Source organism: Oxyura jamaicensis, chromosome 1, assembly GCF_011077185.1.
Source record: "Oxyura jamaicensis isolate SHBP4307 breed ruddy duck chromosome 1, BPBGC_Ojam_1.0, whole genome shotgun sequence".
Lineage (NCBI taxonomy): Eukaryota > Metazoa > Chordata > Aves > Anseriformes > Anatidae > Oxyura > Oxyura jamaicensis.
Window position 1 is genome coordinate 62825163 of NC_048893.1, and position 14833 is coordinate 62839995.

At 45.7% G+C, this 14833-nt stretch overlaps 1 protein-coding gene across 3 annotated transcripts in view; it reads right to left on the minus strand.

Moving 5' to 3' along the window:
• Nucleotides 1-7432: 7432 nt before the first annotated feature.
• The window catches only part of KDM5A (lysine demethylase 5A), a 51790-nt gene continuing 44389 nt past the window's right edge, over nt 7433-14833 (minus strand). For 2 of the 3 annotated variants that reach the window (XM_035345367.1, XM_035345358.1), the window contains one exon: nt 7433-13466. In XM_035345367.1, the coding sequence (XP_035201258.1) occupies nt 13254-13466 (213 nt within the window). In that variant the 3' untranslated portion in view covers nt 7433-13253. The remainder of the gene's footprint in view (nt 13467-14833) is intronic. The other variant, XM_035345372.1, reaches the window with a different exon arrangement.

Below are 14833 nucleotides of genomic sequence, written 5' to 3' on the forward strand. Positions count from 1 at the left end.
ACCCCCCAGGGCCGGACAAAAACCTACACATGACTGATTTCATGGCCACTGCGAAGGGGCTCTTTCCCCCTGCCTGTGAGCAGCTCTTGCTGGGGCCGCCCGCCCCTCGCCCTCCCTGCCGGCCGGTGGCTTTTTGGTTCCCGCGTGGTCACACGTGGCCGTGCCGCTCCCCATCGCTGGCCACAGAAGCACGGGAGCACCCAAGGGAGCCAAAATCAGGGGCATGGCTGAGGTAAGAGCCAAAACCCCATTTAACGGGGTCTTCCCACCGCAGGGTCTCTCCTGGAAGAAGGGGATGTGGGCAGGGGGCAGCGCCCACGCCGCACGTCGCCCCAGCCACCAGTCAAGCAGCAGCTGGAAAACCACGCACAAGGATAAAAAGCAGCCCTGGTGGCGCACAGGGCTGCAACATCAGCAGGAAGGAGGTCTTGGTACCGCTGCCGGTCGTTATCTGAAGGCATTAGGGCCGTGCTTGGGGGCCATAAATAAGGCAAACAGAGCTGGATTTTGTTCACAGAAGGCATGTTACAGCTGTGATGGTCCAAGGATGTAAGTGAGACAAGGCTTTAAAATATTTTTATTACATCTGCTGCTGAATATCTCTGGGGCAAGACAGAAAAAAAAAAAAATGTTTTTGGGTTCAGAGTCAGGCCTGCAAAGCAGCAGCACAGCCTGAGCTGTAGGCAGCGTGTAGAGTTATTAGGGAAAGGAGACGAAGAAAACACTGCAGCCACACCACGTTAATCTATGGCAGGTCCACATCCACACGGTGCTGGGCTTCCCATGGGAAAAAACAGGGAATGGGAACAAGGAACAGGACTGCATTCAGCCAAAGGGTGTTCACATCACTACAACGCCTCATCATGGGGAGAGAGGGCTGGGATATAGAGGGGGGCAGTGGGGGTCTAGGAAACAAGGAAATGGCAGAGAAGTTGGATGCATCATTCTCTGCATCTCATAGTGCAGCAACTAATGGCATCAGGTGAAACACAGATTTAAAACGAAAGGAATTTCTTCTCCACAGAAGCACACACACACGCTGAATATGGATTAAATGTGGTACCCATGGCCATCGCCGCAGGCCAGCACTCAGAAAGCAACCAGGCAAATTCACACAGGACTCTGCTGCTGCAGCGATTTAAGCGGATGGTCCAAATAAAAAAACAGCTCCAGTCCTCAGCCCAGAGGTTGTTGGAAAACAGGGAAAACATGACACAGGGGATTTACACTGGAGGGAGAGGATGGGAGAACATCCGCGGAGGGAAGCCATCTGCCAGTCAATAGCACAGGTGTTAAACAGCAAGGGTAAGGCTACGTGGATTAAAAAAATGAAAGCAAAGCCAAATAATGCCTTGCCTTGTGCAACAGATCTGCATAAAAAGAGAGGAAAGTGAATAAGGAAGCATTTCTCAAAACTCTTGTAGGCATCTGCATCACTGCACAAATATCCCTGGATAACCGTGATAACTACAACGCACCACTGACAATATTCTTATCAACAATTTAAATAGAAAACAAACTAATTAGCAGGCACTAATGGACTGTGATAGGAAACGGTGTAATCAGTAAGAAACTATTTAACTTCTGCCTGGTCAGATAGGACTGTGCTGAACGCAACAATAAGTTTAAAAAGAAAACAAGTGTTCAGCAGAAACATAAGCAGCCAGGAGAAGTGTTAAATCTACAAGTGTGAAAGAAAGCCGGAAAATCCTGAATAAAGCGAACTTAAGTAAAATATCTCTTTACAAGTCTTCTGCGGAGAAACACGAAAAAGTCTGTATGGTTGTGGGAGATGTTACTTGAGAGAGCTGAGACCGTAGAAAATAATTTTATCTTTTTACCAAAGATGAGAAGAGGACCAACACATATCACAAAGGATCATCTAAGACTACAGAAAAAGATGAGTTCAATACACATTTTTAAAATTGCACAAGGCAGAGAAATTGGGAGGGACTTTAATCAGCCTGTCAGAGGCGATGAAAATCCAAAGGGGAAAAATGCAAAGGATGAAATCAATCTAGCTGTCTGAGATTCTGCACCCATACAGATATCTAAGCCAAAAGTGGAAGAACTAGGACAAGCAGCATTAAAAGCTTAGGAAATAGATTTGCTAGAAACAAATAAGAGATAGGGAATGAAGTGAGCCTTTGAAGAGGGGACCAGCCTAGCTGAGGTGCATGCATTTCTGCAGCCGGCGGAGCTCCGGGCACTGCATGCTGGAGCAGTGCTCCCAGGGATGAGGGGACAAGAGGAGAGGGAAATGGCTCCCAGCCCCCAGCCCACCAAAGCACCATCAGGGGAGCCCCCACTGCTGCCCAGGAGTCCCCAAGGTGCAGGAGCTGCCAGCTCCACGGACAAGCCGAGCTCCCAGAGCAGGGGCCCCCAGTCCCGCCTCCCCCTCTGCTTCCCCTCCACGTGGGGCAAAGCGGCCCCGCGCCCCAGCGCCCCGTAATCTCGTGAGCCACCCCCCTGCTTCCAGGAACACGATTTGCCGTTGTGTTATCTGGGAACCAAAGGCCAGAGCAAATACGATGCCTTTCCTCTATCTGATAACCACTGGGCCACCGGCCTCTTCAGCCTGAAAACGTTATTAGGCTTAAGTGGAAACGGCTGTAGAGAAAGCCCAGCTCTCACGAATACGCGCAGGATGGGGATGAGTAGAGGCTGATACTGCAGAGAAAAGCCGAAATAAGCACAAAGGATTGATTCCTGCTTCAGCCGGCTTCAAAGAAAGGCATTTTGAAATAGCCATGGTAGGAGCCAAAAGTTATCACAAAGAACCTGCGGGACCCTTGGTGAGGGAAAACACTACCACAGCCATTTGGCCAGCCCCAGAGAAACGCAGCCTCCCCAGAGGATACTTGCTCTGACAAGCAACCTGAGCGATCAGGGCCTCAAGGCAAGAAAAACCATGTCTGCGCTGGGCACCTGCGGGGCGGCGGAGATAGGTGGCTCTGCGGACAGCAGATAAAGGGGAAGAGCCCAGGGAGCAGCCCGAAGGCAGGACAGCACTGGATATGTCCTTATAATATAACATGCAGTATAAGCAAGAGCTGATTAGCAAAGACTCCTGAGACTGGAGTGTTCATTCATTTTGGCATCTCCTGCCTTGCTGCCACCTCCAGCAGCTACCACCAGCTCCGCGGGGCTCGTCTCTTGCAGCTTGCCAGGGGCTGGGCAGCCTGAGCAGACACCCGCGGAGCGGCTGCAGGAGCAGAGCCTGAGCTTGGATCAGGGAGGTGGTAGGAAGCACGGCCCTCCTGAAGACCAGTCGTCTACCTCCCAGTGTGAAAATGGGTCGCGTGCATGGAAAAATAAAGCTCAGCATTTGGCTGTTGCAGTCGGAGAGCTAATTAGAGGGCATTGTCACATCAAGAACCGTATGCCAAAGGAAAGCATAATTTCAGCCTAACGATAGCAGTGTTGTGCAAGTGGCCCAGAAGTGAGAGGGAAGACCAGCAGATTATGGACAGTGTAGGTCAGGGTGTAGAGAAGCTGGGTATTGGTATGGGGACAATGCACTCTCCCTGTGCTCTGCACACCTTACTCCTCTGAGGTGAAGTTTCTCAGTCTGACAGACTGCAGTAAGAATGAAATCAAAGCCATTGACAGGGCTGGGATTTTTAGATGCCCCTGCTCCCCCATCTGCCTGGAAGATGGATGCTCTCAGAGGTGAGACATGGTCGTACCTGCTTAACTGATTCTTTCACAGAAAACCTATAGTCTGGTGTTAAATAGGCAAGGCTTGAGCAGTGTACACACATCATCTGTCCACACTTATTTATATACTCTTAATATATATATATTTTTAAATTCAAGAGATGTACAGGGCCAGTAAGTACTCAGAATGCAAAGTTTCCATTCTGGGAGAAAATCCAATGGCCTGTCTCGTTTTGTCCACAAGTGACTCATTTCTAAAAAGATTCTCAGAAGTAAGTTTTCTAAGCAAGAGATGACAAAGCTAAAAACCTGGCATTGCAGAGAGGTCAGTAGGAAATAAAGCACTCATCCAGCTTTCCCAGCCTCCACAAATCAAATACAGCCAATTTTGAGAAGGCCCCTGTGCTGCCAGGAAGCATTACCTCTTCACAACATCCTGAGCAGCCCCGGCCTCAGCAGGAGGAGAGCCAGGCCGAGCTCCCAGGCAAGCGCTGCCTGGGCAGGGCAGCCCTGCGAGGCCGTGCAGAGCATCCCCGCAGGGTGCTGCTGCCCCTCAGAAGGGGCTGGAGCCCCTTGCTGTGCTCCTGAAGGTGCTGCCAGCCCTGAAGGGCCGGAGGGACCTGTGCTGCCTCTGTCTCCTCTAACCCGCTGAGGCCTCTGCAGTGCAGTACGTGGAGGCACGGAGCACAGAGTACCACTGCAGGCAGAAAAACAGAGCTCACCTACTGGAAACGTGCTCCCTATCCCTCATCTACTGAGCTGTTTCAGTATTTGATGAGGCTTTGAGAAACAAATTTGCAAAATCCAGCACCTTTAGACATCTTGGCAGGGGGATGGAGTCTGCCTGAAGCAAGCTTTGCACTAGGATCTCCTGTCCACGAGTCATTACTGCTCTGCTGGCCAGTTGTGACATATCAAAGCACCGAGTCTCTTGTTTCTTCCTTCAGACTTTGGTATTTCTTCCTCAAAAATCTAAGTCATTGTCAAGTTTTGAAAAGGCAGCCTTGTTCCTCAATTGATGAGCACCAGATAAGAAAAATCTGAGCTCCAGATGAGACCCAGCTGATGCCTGAATCTAGTGGGTGGCATCCCTGCCCATGGCAGGGCTTGGAACCAGATGATTTTAAGGTCCCTTCCAACCCAAGACATTTTATGGTTCTGTGAAAGGGAACCCTTCCACCCAGGCAGAGGAAGAGCAGTGGAGCAGCGGGCTGGTGCCCTGGCACTAGGCACAGAGATGAGTTTTTAGCACAGCCATGTGCTGCATGGAGTGGGCAGCTTCTTGGGAGCAGCCTTCTCCAAAAACTAGGAAAGGAGTGCTGCTGCTCCCCTGACTCACTGCTTCTCCCGCCTCAAAATAAGACTCCAAGTCACATTACACTCTTGCCTGTGTGAATTCCAATACTGAAGCCCATACGAAATAAAACCTGCAGGGGCTGCACCAAGAGGGCAGAGAAAGAAATACATGCGTATGACAGGTTTTCCCATCATAGGCTAGCAACTCCTTTAGCCAAGCACTGCTGCACCCCTGATGGCAGACAGTTCCTGGCCCCTGCATGCAGGGCGTTTGTCCAGGTACTGCTCATCGCTCATCTGATGACTGCAGGAAATGGGTTTCATTAGGTCAGGCCCAGGCCAGACATGCAGTTTGCACGGCCATCACAGAAAAAGATGCAACCATCGACGGTGACATGCCCAGATGGGGAAAATAAATAAAAATTTGGAGCCAACCAAACCTTCAGTCTTGGTATTTACTGTAATTGGGATCCATGGGGAAAAGGAAGGCTGGTCTTTGATACTATTTTCCCTGCGAGTTACCTATAGCAAAGCTCAAACTGCGTAGCAATGTCAGCACACACCCTACTGCTAGAGCAGGAGCTGTGGATTTACACCATAACCAGGGGCTAGGGGTTAGCCCTTCCCCACCAGGGAGGGAAAGCAGCTGGGGAGGAGCACAGCTCGCCTGCAAAGCCCTATTTCCTTTGGCCTCACCTCCCTTGGGATTTCTCAGGACATAATGGGAAGGCCTGAGGGAAGAAAGCATCTGAAGGAATTGCTTCCAAAACCGAATCTGATCTGCTGGCTTCCTGAAATTGCCTTTTACTCAGTAAGAGAAAAAAAAATATATATGCTTCAAGTTAGGAACTTTTCTGCTGCCAGGGAGTCTCTTAATTATTTATTTATGTATTTTCTAGTTCCCTAACACCCCTAAATCCTGGGGTGCAATGTCTAAGCAGACCATTCCAAGCATGTTCCTACCAGAAGCCAGGGGAAATCAGTGTTCCTGTCTTTGATTCCCTGTGCACACAAGCATGTCCAGAAACTGTGCAGGATCCTTTTAGAACGCTCAATTGCATCTTTACTACTTAATGCACAATAAACATAGGGAGAACTCTCCTAAGTCACTTAATTTCTTCTGAAAACCACAATCCCCTTTCTTCTGCACCTACGTTCCCTGGGATCAGGGCGTCAGTGCCAGATTTGTTCAGGTGCTTCCCTCCTTTGCCATCAGTAGGCTCTCTGTGTGTGTTCATTACCAGGGAAATCCGTTCCCAGTCATTACCATTTCTGGGGAATTCTGTCCCAAGACCAGAATCTGCCCCTTGTGGCAAAGACTCTTCCCTCTGGCAAGCTACTCCATGGTCTCCTTTCCTACAGCAGTAATTGTGAAAAAAAAAACTGGCCAGGGCTATCTGCTGTCCTTGGCTAAAAACTACAGAAAAGGCTGTGGTGTGAGGTAATGCCCAGGAGACAAACATCCCAGCTGTCTTTAAACTCTACCAGTAAGGATAGGAACATGGATAATGTGTTGCAACCTTCTAGCAAGAGGTGAAGAGCCGAAGTACCACGTGCTCGCCCATAGGGCTCACCAGCAAGAGGCAGGGGTGCTGCTGGATGGTGCTGCATCCTTGCTAGAGATTCTCAGGCACTGGCACACATCCATTTCCTCTCCCAAGAATGCTTCTAGGCAAGGTTACAGCATCTATCTCCTGCCTCTTTCCTGCGCAAAGAGACTATCAGGGAAGTTGGCAAGGAAATAATGGGATGCAATGCTATCAAAACACTGATAACGCCTAGATATCCATCTCTACTTTGTTTTGCTCTGATAATGCCATTGCAGGGACATGTGTTAGGAGTCAGCTAACTAAATTTCCAGCTGTATAAAGGGAGAAGTTAAAACTGTCAGTTGACAGAAGTAAATACTGTGGTACTTGCTTCACATCTCCCCACAATCTGGGTTGTTTCTCAAATTCATCGCTTGGATTTGTGGAGGCTCCATTGCTATTATCGTGCAACAGCAGTAGCAAACGCCCTCTTCTTGCAGGGAGGAGAGCGCTGCACCCGGTGCCTGGCAGGCAACCGAGCTGCTCCAGGGCTGAGCAGGGACTGCAGCAACTTGGGAACCGACCGAAGCAGCGGCTCAATCTGCTGGCACGCCACCAGCTCATTACAAGCTGATGCTGGGCTGGCTAACGTGATCGGCTGTCTCAGGACCTGTGTTCAGGGACGGCTGCTCTCCTCAGATCCTAATACCCACAGCAGTCACTCAGGCACTTGGCTTTAATGGATTTTTCCTTTTTTTTTTTTCTTTTTTTTCTTTTTTTTGCGGAGGTATAAAAGGGGGGATATACTAACTGCCAAAAATCAGCTTCTGAAAAACCTCCAGTTTAGACATTATGCCCCATCTAGGATTAAAACTATTCACCGCAGCAAGGCCTTTGTTTTGAATACATTTAGAGCATGTCTCCTTACAAATATTTCTCCTTTTTTTTACAAAGCCTTGTGACTTTCAATGCCTTTACCTTGCAACTTAGCATTCATTTGTACCAAGACATCTCATTACCTAAGGCTCAATGCTCTAAATCTCTTGCTGTGCACTTTCCAGCTGTCCTGCGCGTTTATCACCCCTCCAAAGCCAGCGTGGCTAGAATTTCGATAAGGGCTGAATTTATTGCATCTCCCCGATGACTACTGGCGCTCCAAGCAGAGTTCCTGTTTGGTTCAGGCAGGCTGACCAAACACGTGCTCAGTGATTGCAGCTGGAGCTCCCTGCTTCTCGTTTGTACCTAATGGGACAAAGCCTCGGATCCTGCTTTTAGCAAGCCCATAGTTCTCAACTTCCTACAGAGGCAAGAACTGATTTCAGAGGGAATGATTTTAAGAAACTTCTTCCACTTTTTAAAAATCTTTCATTTCCAGAGTACGGAACGACCACTGATGCCTAGGATGTTCTCAGCCAGACACCATTTTTTCAAAGGCATGCAATGGACCTAGAATGATGACACGGCACGTCTGGTAAGCAACTGCTGAATGCTGAATATCCAAATTGTTTTGGCTTTACTTTGCTACAAATCCGCTAATAACTGTTATTGGGACTACACAAAATAAAGGTGATAGCTATCCTTGGGCAGCCGCCTAGTAAGCAGCCTACTGCTGAATGAACAAAGCGGTAGGATTCATCTTTTCTCCTAGAGCAAAGATCAGTTGTCCTCATTCTCATTCATGTTATGCCTTTCTTCTAGCATGAAGAGCCACGTAGAGAAGGGCTATGCATCAGTAACATTGACCTCAACCAAACCAGCTTGGGACTGTGTGTCTGGATATATGGGACTGATGTAACTGCCTACCAGCCCACACAGCTTAGGTACGAGCAGCACTTGAGGCAGCAACTCAGCTCTGCCAATTAAAGGTTTCTATGCATCTTACAAACTGCAACTCCAGTATGTTTATTTCCTTCTCATCTTACATGCCATGATGATGAATGAAGAGCCCAGGGAATGTCTGTACAGAGGATCATTTTCCTGATGGATTTTGACAAACCCTTCTTCTGCACATCATGCCTGTATTCAGTGAAGAGGAGGGAACATGAGGAGGATGCAGGGCAGCTAGCTTCGCTCCAGTTCCTGGGAAGATTACGGAGCAAATCCTCCTTAAAGTCACATCCCGGCCCATGAAAGGTAAGGTGACCAGTGACAGTCACCAGTATAATACTACTAGCCCAATCTGGTTGCCTTCTCTGAAGGGCCCTGGGGACAACTGGAGAGCAATGGTTGCTTACCCTGTCTTACAATGACAGCAAATGCTTATGGATGGACAGCCTACAAGGTGGGTGAAAAAATGGGTGCTCTGCTGTGACTAGACGCCAATGGTTTGATATCTAGAAGGCGGCACACTGAAGTGGAACTTGGAGGTTGGTAGTGGAAGCAATACTGTTTTATGTCTTACTCACCTGAGTGATGGGACGGAGTACAGATGATACCAAATTGGATGATGAGGGGAGGAAGGGAGCAATACAATCTGAAACATGGGAGGAAATTCCATTCAGTTGGATCTCAGCTGGCTGGAGTGATGGACCAACAGAAAAAAAATAAGTTCATCAGGTCTGTACCTGACAAACAATAAACCAAGGGACCTGGGGATAACGGTGGACACACTGAATAGGGTCAGCAGTGCACGTCCTTGCAGCCATGAAGACCAATCCCATGCCAGGCTGCATAGGAAGAGCACGGCCAGCAGGTTAAAGGAAGGGATTTTTCCTCCTGTATTCAACACTTGTAAACCAGTCCTGAAATACCGTCCAGTTTTGGTCTCCTCTGTACAAAAACAGATGATAGCAAACTTGAGTGCAGCAGAGGACCAAAAAAACTGTTAGAAAACTAACATGTGACATGGCTCAAGGGAGGCTGAGCTGCGTTTCTTCATCCTGGAGATCAAGGCTGCAGGACCTTTAGTCTTCAAATACGTACTGTATAGTTATTGAAAAGAGACAGACTTTTCTCAAAAGAAAAATTAGAAGAAGCAATAGGAGAGCTACAGCAAGTGAATCTGATTGAACATTAGAAAAAAAAAATCACATCAAAGATGCTGCAAAACTGGATCAGGAAGTCAGAGACTGTCAAATGTCCATCCCTTGAAATACATAAAACTTAATTGGACACAGCCTTGAAAAATGTGACCTGCTGTGAAAATCAGCCCTGCTCTGATCAGGAGGTTCACCCAGATGACCTTCTGAAATCTCCCCACCCTAACCACCCTATTCAGTGATTCTAAAAACAGAAAATATGAATGCAAGCTTCACAGAGTGGCTAACAGAAGACACAGACATCAGTTTCTGCTATCTTGTGCTGTGTAAGACCCAGTATTCTAATAACTCGGGTTAGTTTTCATAGCATCATCAATTTTACCTTAAGCCCTCATTATCAAGTAGTCCAGGCTACATACATATTCAGGTACAGAAACTCTGTAAAAAGCATAAATCCTAAAAGTAATAGCGCTGAAGTTCAGGAGTGACTTTTATCTCTATGCAAGTAAAGCCACCCCAGTGCAGGCGCTTCTTCCTGAGAAGATACAAACCACATGGTTTGGATAAGATACACAACTCAAGTCCATTTTTCTTCCTCACAACAGCTCCGGTCATTTCTTTGACCTTTTGTGTCAGACACAAGAGAAACAACGTGAACAGTGGTTAATATCCTTTGTAGAATATAGTATTAAGTCATGTACTGTTCTAGATACACGAGAGCTAAGATTTTATATATACTGAATTTCATCTCCAAAGCATGAGAGGTTTTTTCCTACAGCTGTAGCAAACATTTAAGAAAATAATTTCATTAGCTTAACTTTGGTTTGCATCTTTGCATGTTTTTATAAAAATTCAAAACCCTAAGGTCTAGAGACAATATCAGAGCTCAAACTTCAAGTTTTTTTAAACCACTAACTACATTTCTACAGATTTTTCCAAAAGTCAACATTTATTCAAAAGTTTATACTATCAGCAATCCTTTGAGCGGAATTAAGCTTTTAAAAATAAACGTTTAAACAGTAAGACGTAAAGCTAATAATGGCCTTCAGTTTATGAACACCTTACCCGAAAGCAGATGGGAGATCTCTAACTGAGAAAGTGTGGCAACCTCAGTTTCAAAGTTTAAGAAAAAGACAAAAAGAGCCTCCTAGTACGATTACATGAAAAACAGCTACTAAGAATGTGAGTATTTGCACATTATTCGCACATTTCTCCTGTTTACTGTTTTCTACGCCCGCTGCAAGCGGAATGATTGACCACTGCATCATATAGCTGTTCGCTTCCTTCCGCTTGTGACCGCAGCTTCTACTCAGAGAAACAGGAATATTCAATGCGCATTTACTAAAAGATCTCTTTCCAGTTGATGGTAAATTACATAGAACATGGACTTTTATCACGACAGAGAACGTAATAATGGTTAAGAGGATATGCTCAACAGTTAACAGGATATGCTGACCATATTTTCCCTGTTGTGTCACAAATTCTAGGAGCCATGAAAGAATACAGAACACTGGGATTCTTTACGAAATCTTGTGCTAGTCTACTTCTGGAACGATTAAACATCTGTGACAGAGAGTCTATCCACTCCATATAGGGAAACATTTATGTAGTACCATCGGTTAAAGCCTGAAGGAAAGTAACATCTGTTTCAACCAGTTTACCAAAACTAAACGTACAATGAGAAGAAAAAACATAACTGGAAGCAAAAAAAGAGGGTACGTCTAGCTATGGCATATACTCCTTCATAAATAAGTAAACAAATAATACTCTTAAGTTTTCTACTGTGCCTGTTCAGCCATACGCTTAACCACAGCTTGCTTTTAATACCGTATTAGTCTTTAAGGAACAGGAATTAGAAGTCTGTGCCCAATTTGCACTCAAAAAAACTCCCAAGATCCTGCATCTTCTGCCCTTCTCCTAGTTCTTTTCTCTTGTACGACTTCCTCTTCCCAGGTAGCAGGCACAAATAAAACAAACCAAGAAAGTTCATCTACCTGAGCTGAATTTTTCTGGAGGGGTGGACAATTCTGCCAGATAAATAAACTCGCAAATATTAGAGAACAAGAGAAGGGACACAGAACAGTCAAGACAGAACACTTTTGTTTTTGTCAATGTTTTTTTTTAAATCCCAATCCAGCTCCTAGTAAGACTGGACACTACTTACAACACTCCTAGAACTGCAGAAGAATGGAAACACAATAGGGAGCGAGTGGAGGGGGGGACAAGACAGCCCAGCGGCTGGCTTCAGACATTCACATACACAAAGCCAGCACTGACTGGAGTCATTAAGGCCCAGATGCCCCACTAATAGGAACAAACCCAAACACAAAGGTAGCACATGAAATGTATTTACCTATTTAAACACAGGCAGCTGGTCAGGCTAGAATGGGGAAGGTAACTGCTAATTCCTTGTACTACAAGGAAGGAATGGAGTAAAAAAACCCAAGCCCACGGGCAGGTTTTTGCTTTGTGAACCTCTGTCTGTGCTGCTGGTTAACAGTGGTAAGTATAAAAAAATCAAAGAAAAATAATCTATTTATAGAACAAGTCAGTAGTCTGAGACATTTAGAAAAAAGTAAAAACAAGTCCTTCTTTAAAAATGGATTTACTAAAACAACTGTCACCCAGGATGACCCCAAGCCCTCTGGTCCTCTGGCAAAGCCAGGGGCAACTTCAGACAAGAACTGCTGCTGATTGTACACTGGTACACATCCAGCAAAGCCAGCAGGGAGGGGGATTTGCACTGCGAACAGTATCTGCAGACTGCTTGCTGGTATCGCTTGAGGCCATGCCCGTAGCCTGGTGATACTGGAAATAGTTGTGAGTGAAACTTTTCACAGAAGCACATGTCAGTGTAACCTCTGAGGTAAGTGGGCTGTCTTCTTTCCTTCCCGTCCCTGGTACAGATCACAGAAGCTGGTGCCCTGGGTGCTGTACCTCCTTGCCAGCTCCAACCTGCGTGAGACAACGTTAATGCGCAGGAGTGCAGAACTCTAAGCAAAGCCTAGAACAGGAGAGGGCACCCCTGGGGAAAGGGAAGCACTCTGCTTTTCGCAAGCTCTGGTCTAGCTAGACATCTTCGTCAATTATTTTTCTGGCCCTCCTCAGGACAGGAAGATCAGCTGTTCCCCACTAAGGAAAAACATTTGCTAGTGGAGTAGAGTTGGGTTTCTTTTTGGTAAACAGAACCTTTGCTGATTTCTGAGATCATGAGCTCCTCTGCCCTTTAGCTACTAAACAGAAATTAAAAGTAATTCATCCACTTGCTCCCATCCTTATAGTGTAGTGTTAGCCGCCTGGATACGGAGGCAACTTAACTCTCCTAAGACATTGCCCTTCTCACTGCGTTGGCATGGGGAGGCAAAAGATAACTTCCAAAGTCACCTCCTCTGGGCAACCTGGTCGGGTTAAAAGCTCCAGCCTGAGCCCACCAATTCCAGGCCAGCTCCGCTGCCAACATGTACTTCTAACACCCTGAAGCGTCTAATCTAACAGCCTCAGGTTTGCTCAGTCTTTAGGAGCAGCAGCCACTCTCAGAGATGGAAATACTCAAGTCAAAACACTGGCTGGAGCTCCTAATGAGGCGCTGTCTGCATAGATGAGTCGGTACCACTGTGCCTTGACGTCCCCACTGAATGAAGGAAGCCAGCTGTAAGGAAGGGACCAACTCTGCTGCAGGTCTGTACATCCTTGGAAGAGAAGCTCAGTGGCTACATTAGCTTCAAACCCTCTCTTTCTGTAGGGGTTTCAGTGGTCCATTTCCCAGCAAGTTCCAGCCATCGAGTAGTTGCTAACTTGTCTCCTTAAGATCTTCCATTGGTAGTTTGTAGCTCAGTAAGAAAGGAGAAGGTGGTGCATGAGCAGGGCTACTTGGTCCCTGCATAGGTTTCTTTGCACAGTTTATACAGATGTAATCCTCGTTCTCAGCCATTTCTGGAGAGACACCAACGCAAATTTGATGAAACCACTCATCGCAGCCACCGTCACACTGCACCCAGTCCACCTGCAAGAGATTGTATTGGCAACGTTAGGCAGAGGCTCTGTGAAGAAAATATCTGCTATTAAACCCACCTGATAGAACACAAACAGGTTTTGGCACAAATTGCTATCCTATAGAGCTTGTTTTAACAAGCTGCTTTAGTTTAGGAAGTAATACTCTTCCAACAAACCTTGTCCCTATTGCATCCTTAGTCCACTGCAGCTACAAGATTCCTGCTAATGAGGGAGAGGACACTCAGCTGCCCTAAAGTGAAAGACAGGTACACCAGAACACATTTAGGTAGGAGCATGCTCAAGGAGTTCAGTGTAAGTGAAATCCTACAAATACACACGCTAACTTGCATGTATTCCCTTAGAATGCATTGTCAAGTGGTGGCTTTTGCAACTTCAAAATTACAGAAAACAAAGGGACTTGATTACTGCTGTTGGCTACAAAAAAGCCACTTGACTTGAGCAACTTTATTATCATGCCACTAGCTGTATGCTATGGTTATACAGCAAGCCTCTGAATGCCTAAAATACGTAATAACTCTAACTCTAAAGCCACAGAAAATTTAAGCTAAAATATTTCAATCTGGGTTGAATTTTCTGTAGAACCATCACGAAAAGGTATAAAAAGCAAATTAAACTTTAAGAAGGAAAAAAATAAGATGAATTACTAGATTTCTGTAATTGTCCAAGGAAAAAATTGCATGTTAATTTGAGTCAGGGAGCAGAACCGAGACCTGCAGGACAACAAACACAGATTCTTTAATGTACTGTTATAGCTACAAAGATTGCTCCTGCTGTAGTTCTGCTTTTGCCTAACAGGGCAAAGTGAAAATGAAAATGTATTAGAAAAACAACAGTACTGGCAACATATCTAAAATTTAGTTTGTAGGAAAACTATTCCTGAGCATATTTTGACTATGAACAGAAAACAGCAGCTGCAGCTTCAGTCCTTACGTTTCCCTATCTACCATTTTGCACTTACACTGCATTCACTCACTGAATATGCAAAACATGTCCAACTTTATGGAAAGACTGGCCTTCAATGAAAAACTTTGATTATATAACTAAGGATATTATCCAGTTTCATTTATGGAAATTTGATGAATCTATTTGATGACCCTCTTTATATGGTGAACTTAAAGGCACTCTCCTGCCTCTTGTAATCTCAATTCTTTTTAAAATGTGCTACCATAACCCAAATTATCTGTAAAGAGAACAGTTGTATAAAGGTTTTATCATCTAATGAGCAATTTATCTTCTAGTCTAATTTCTAACTTTGGCTTAAGATAAAGACTTCAGAAATGGTCTTCTAACACTTATCTGAACGGTTAAATTCCACATTTCAACTCTCCAAAAAATACAAAGGTTCTGATAATTTAT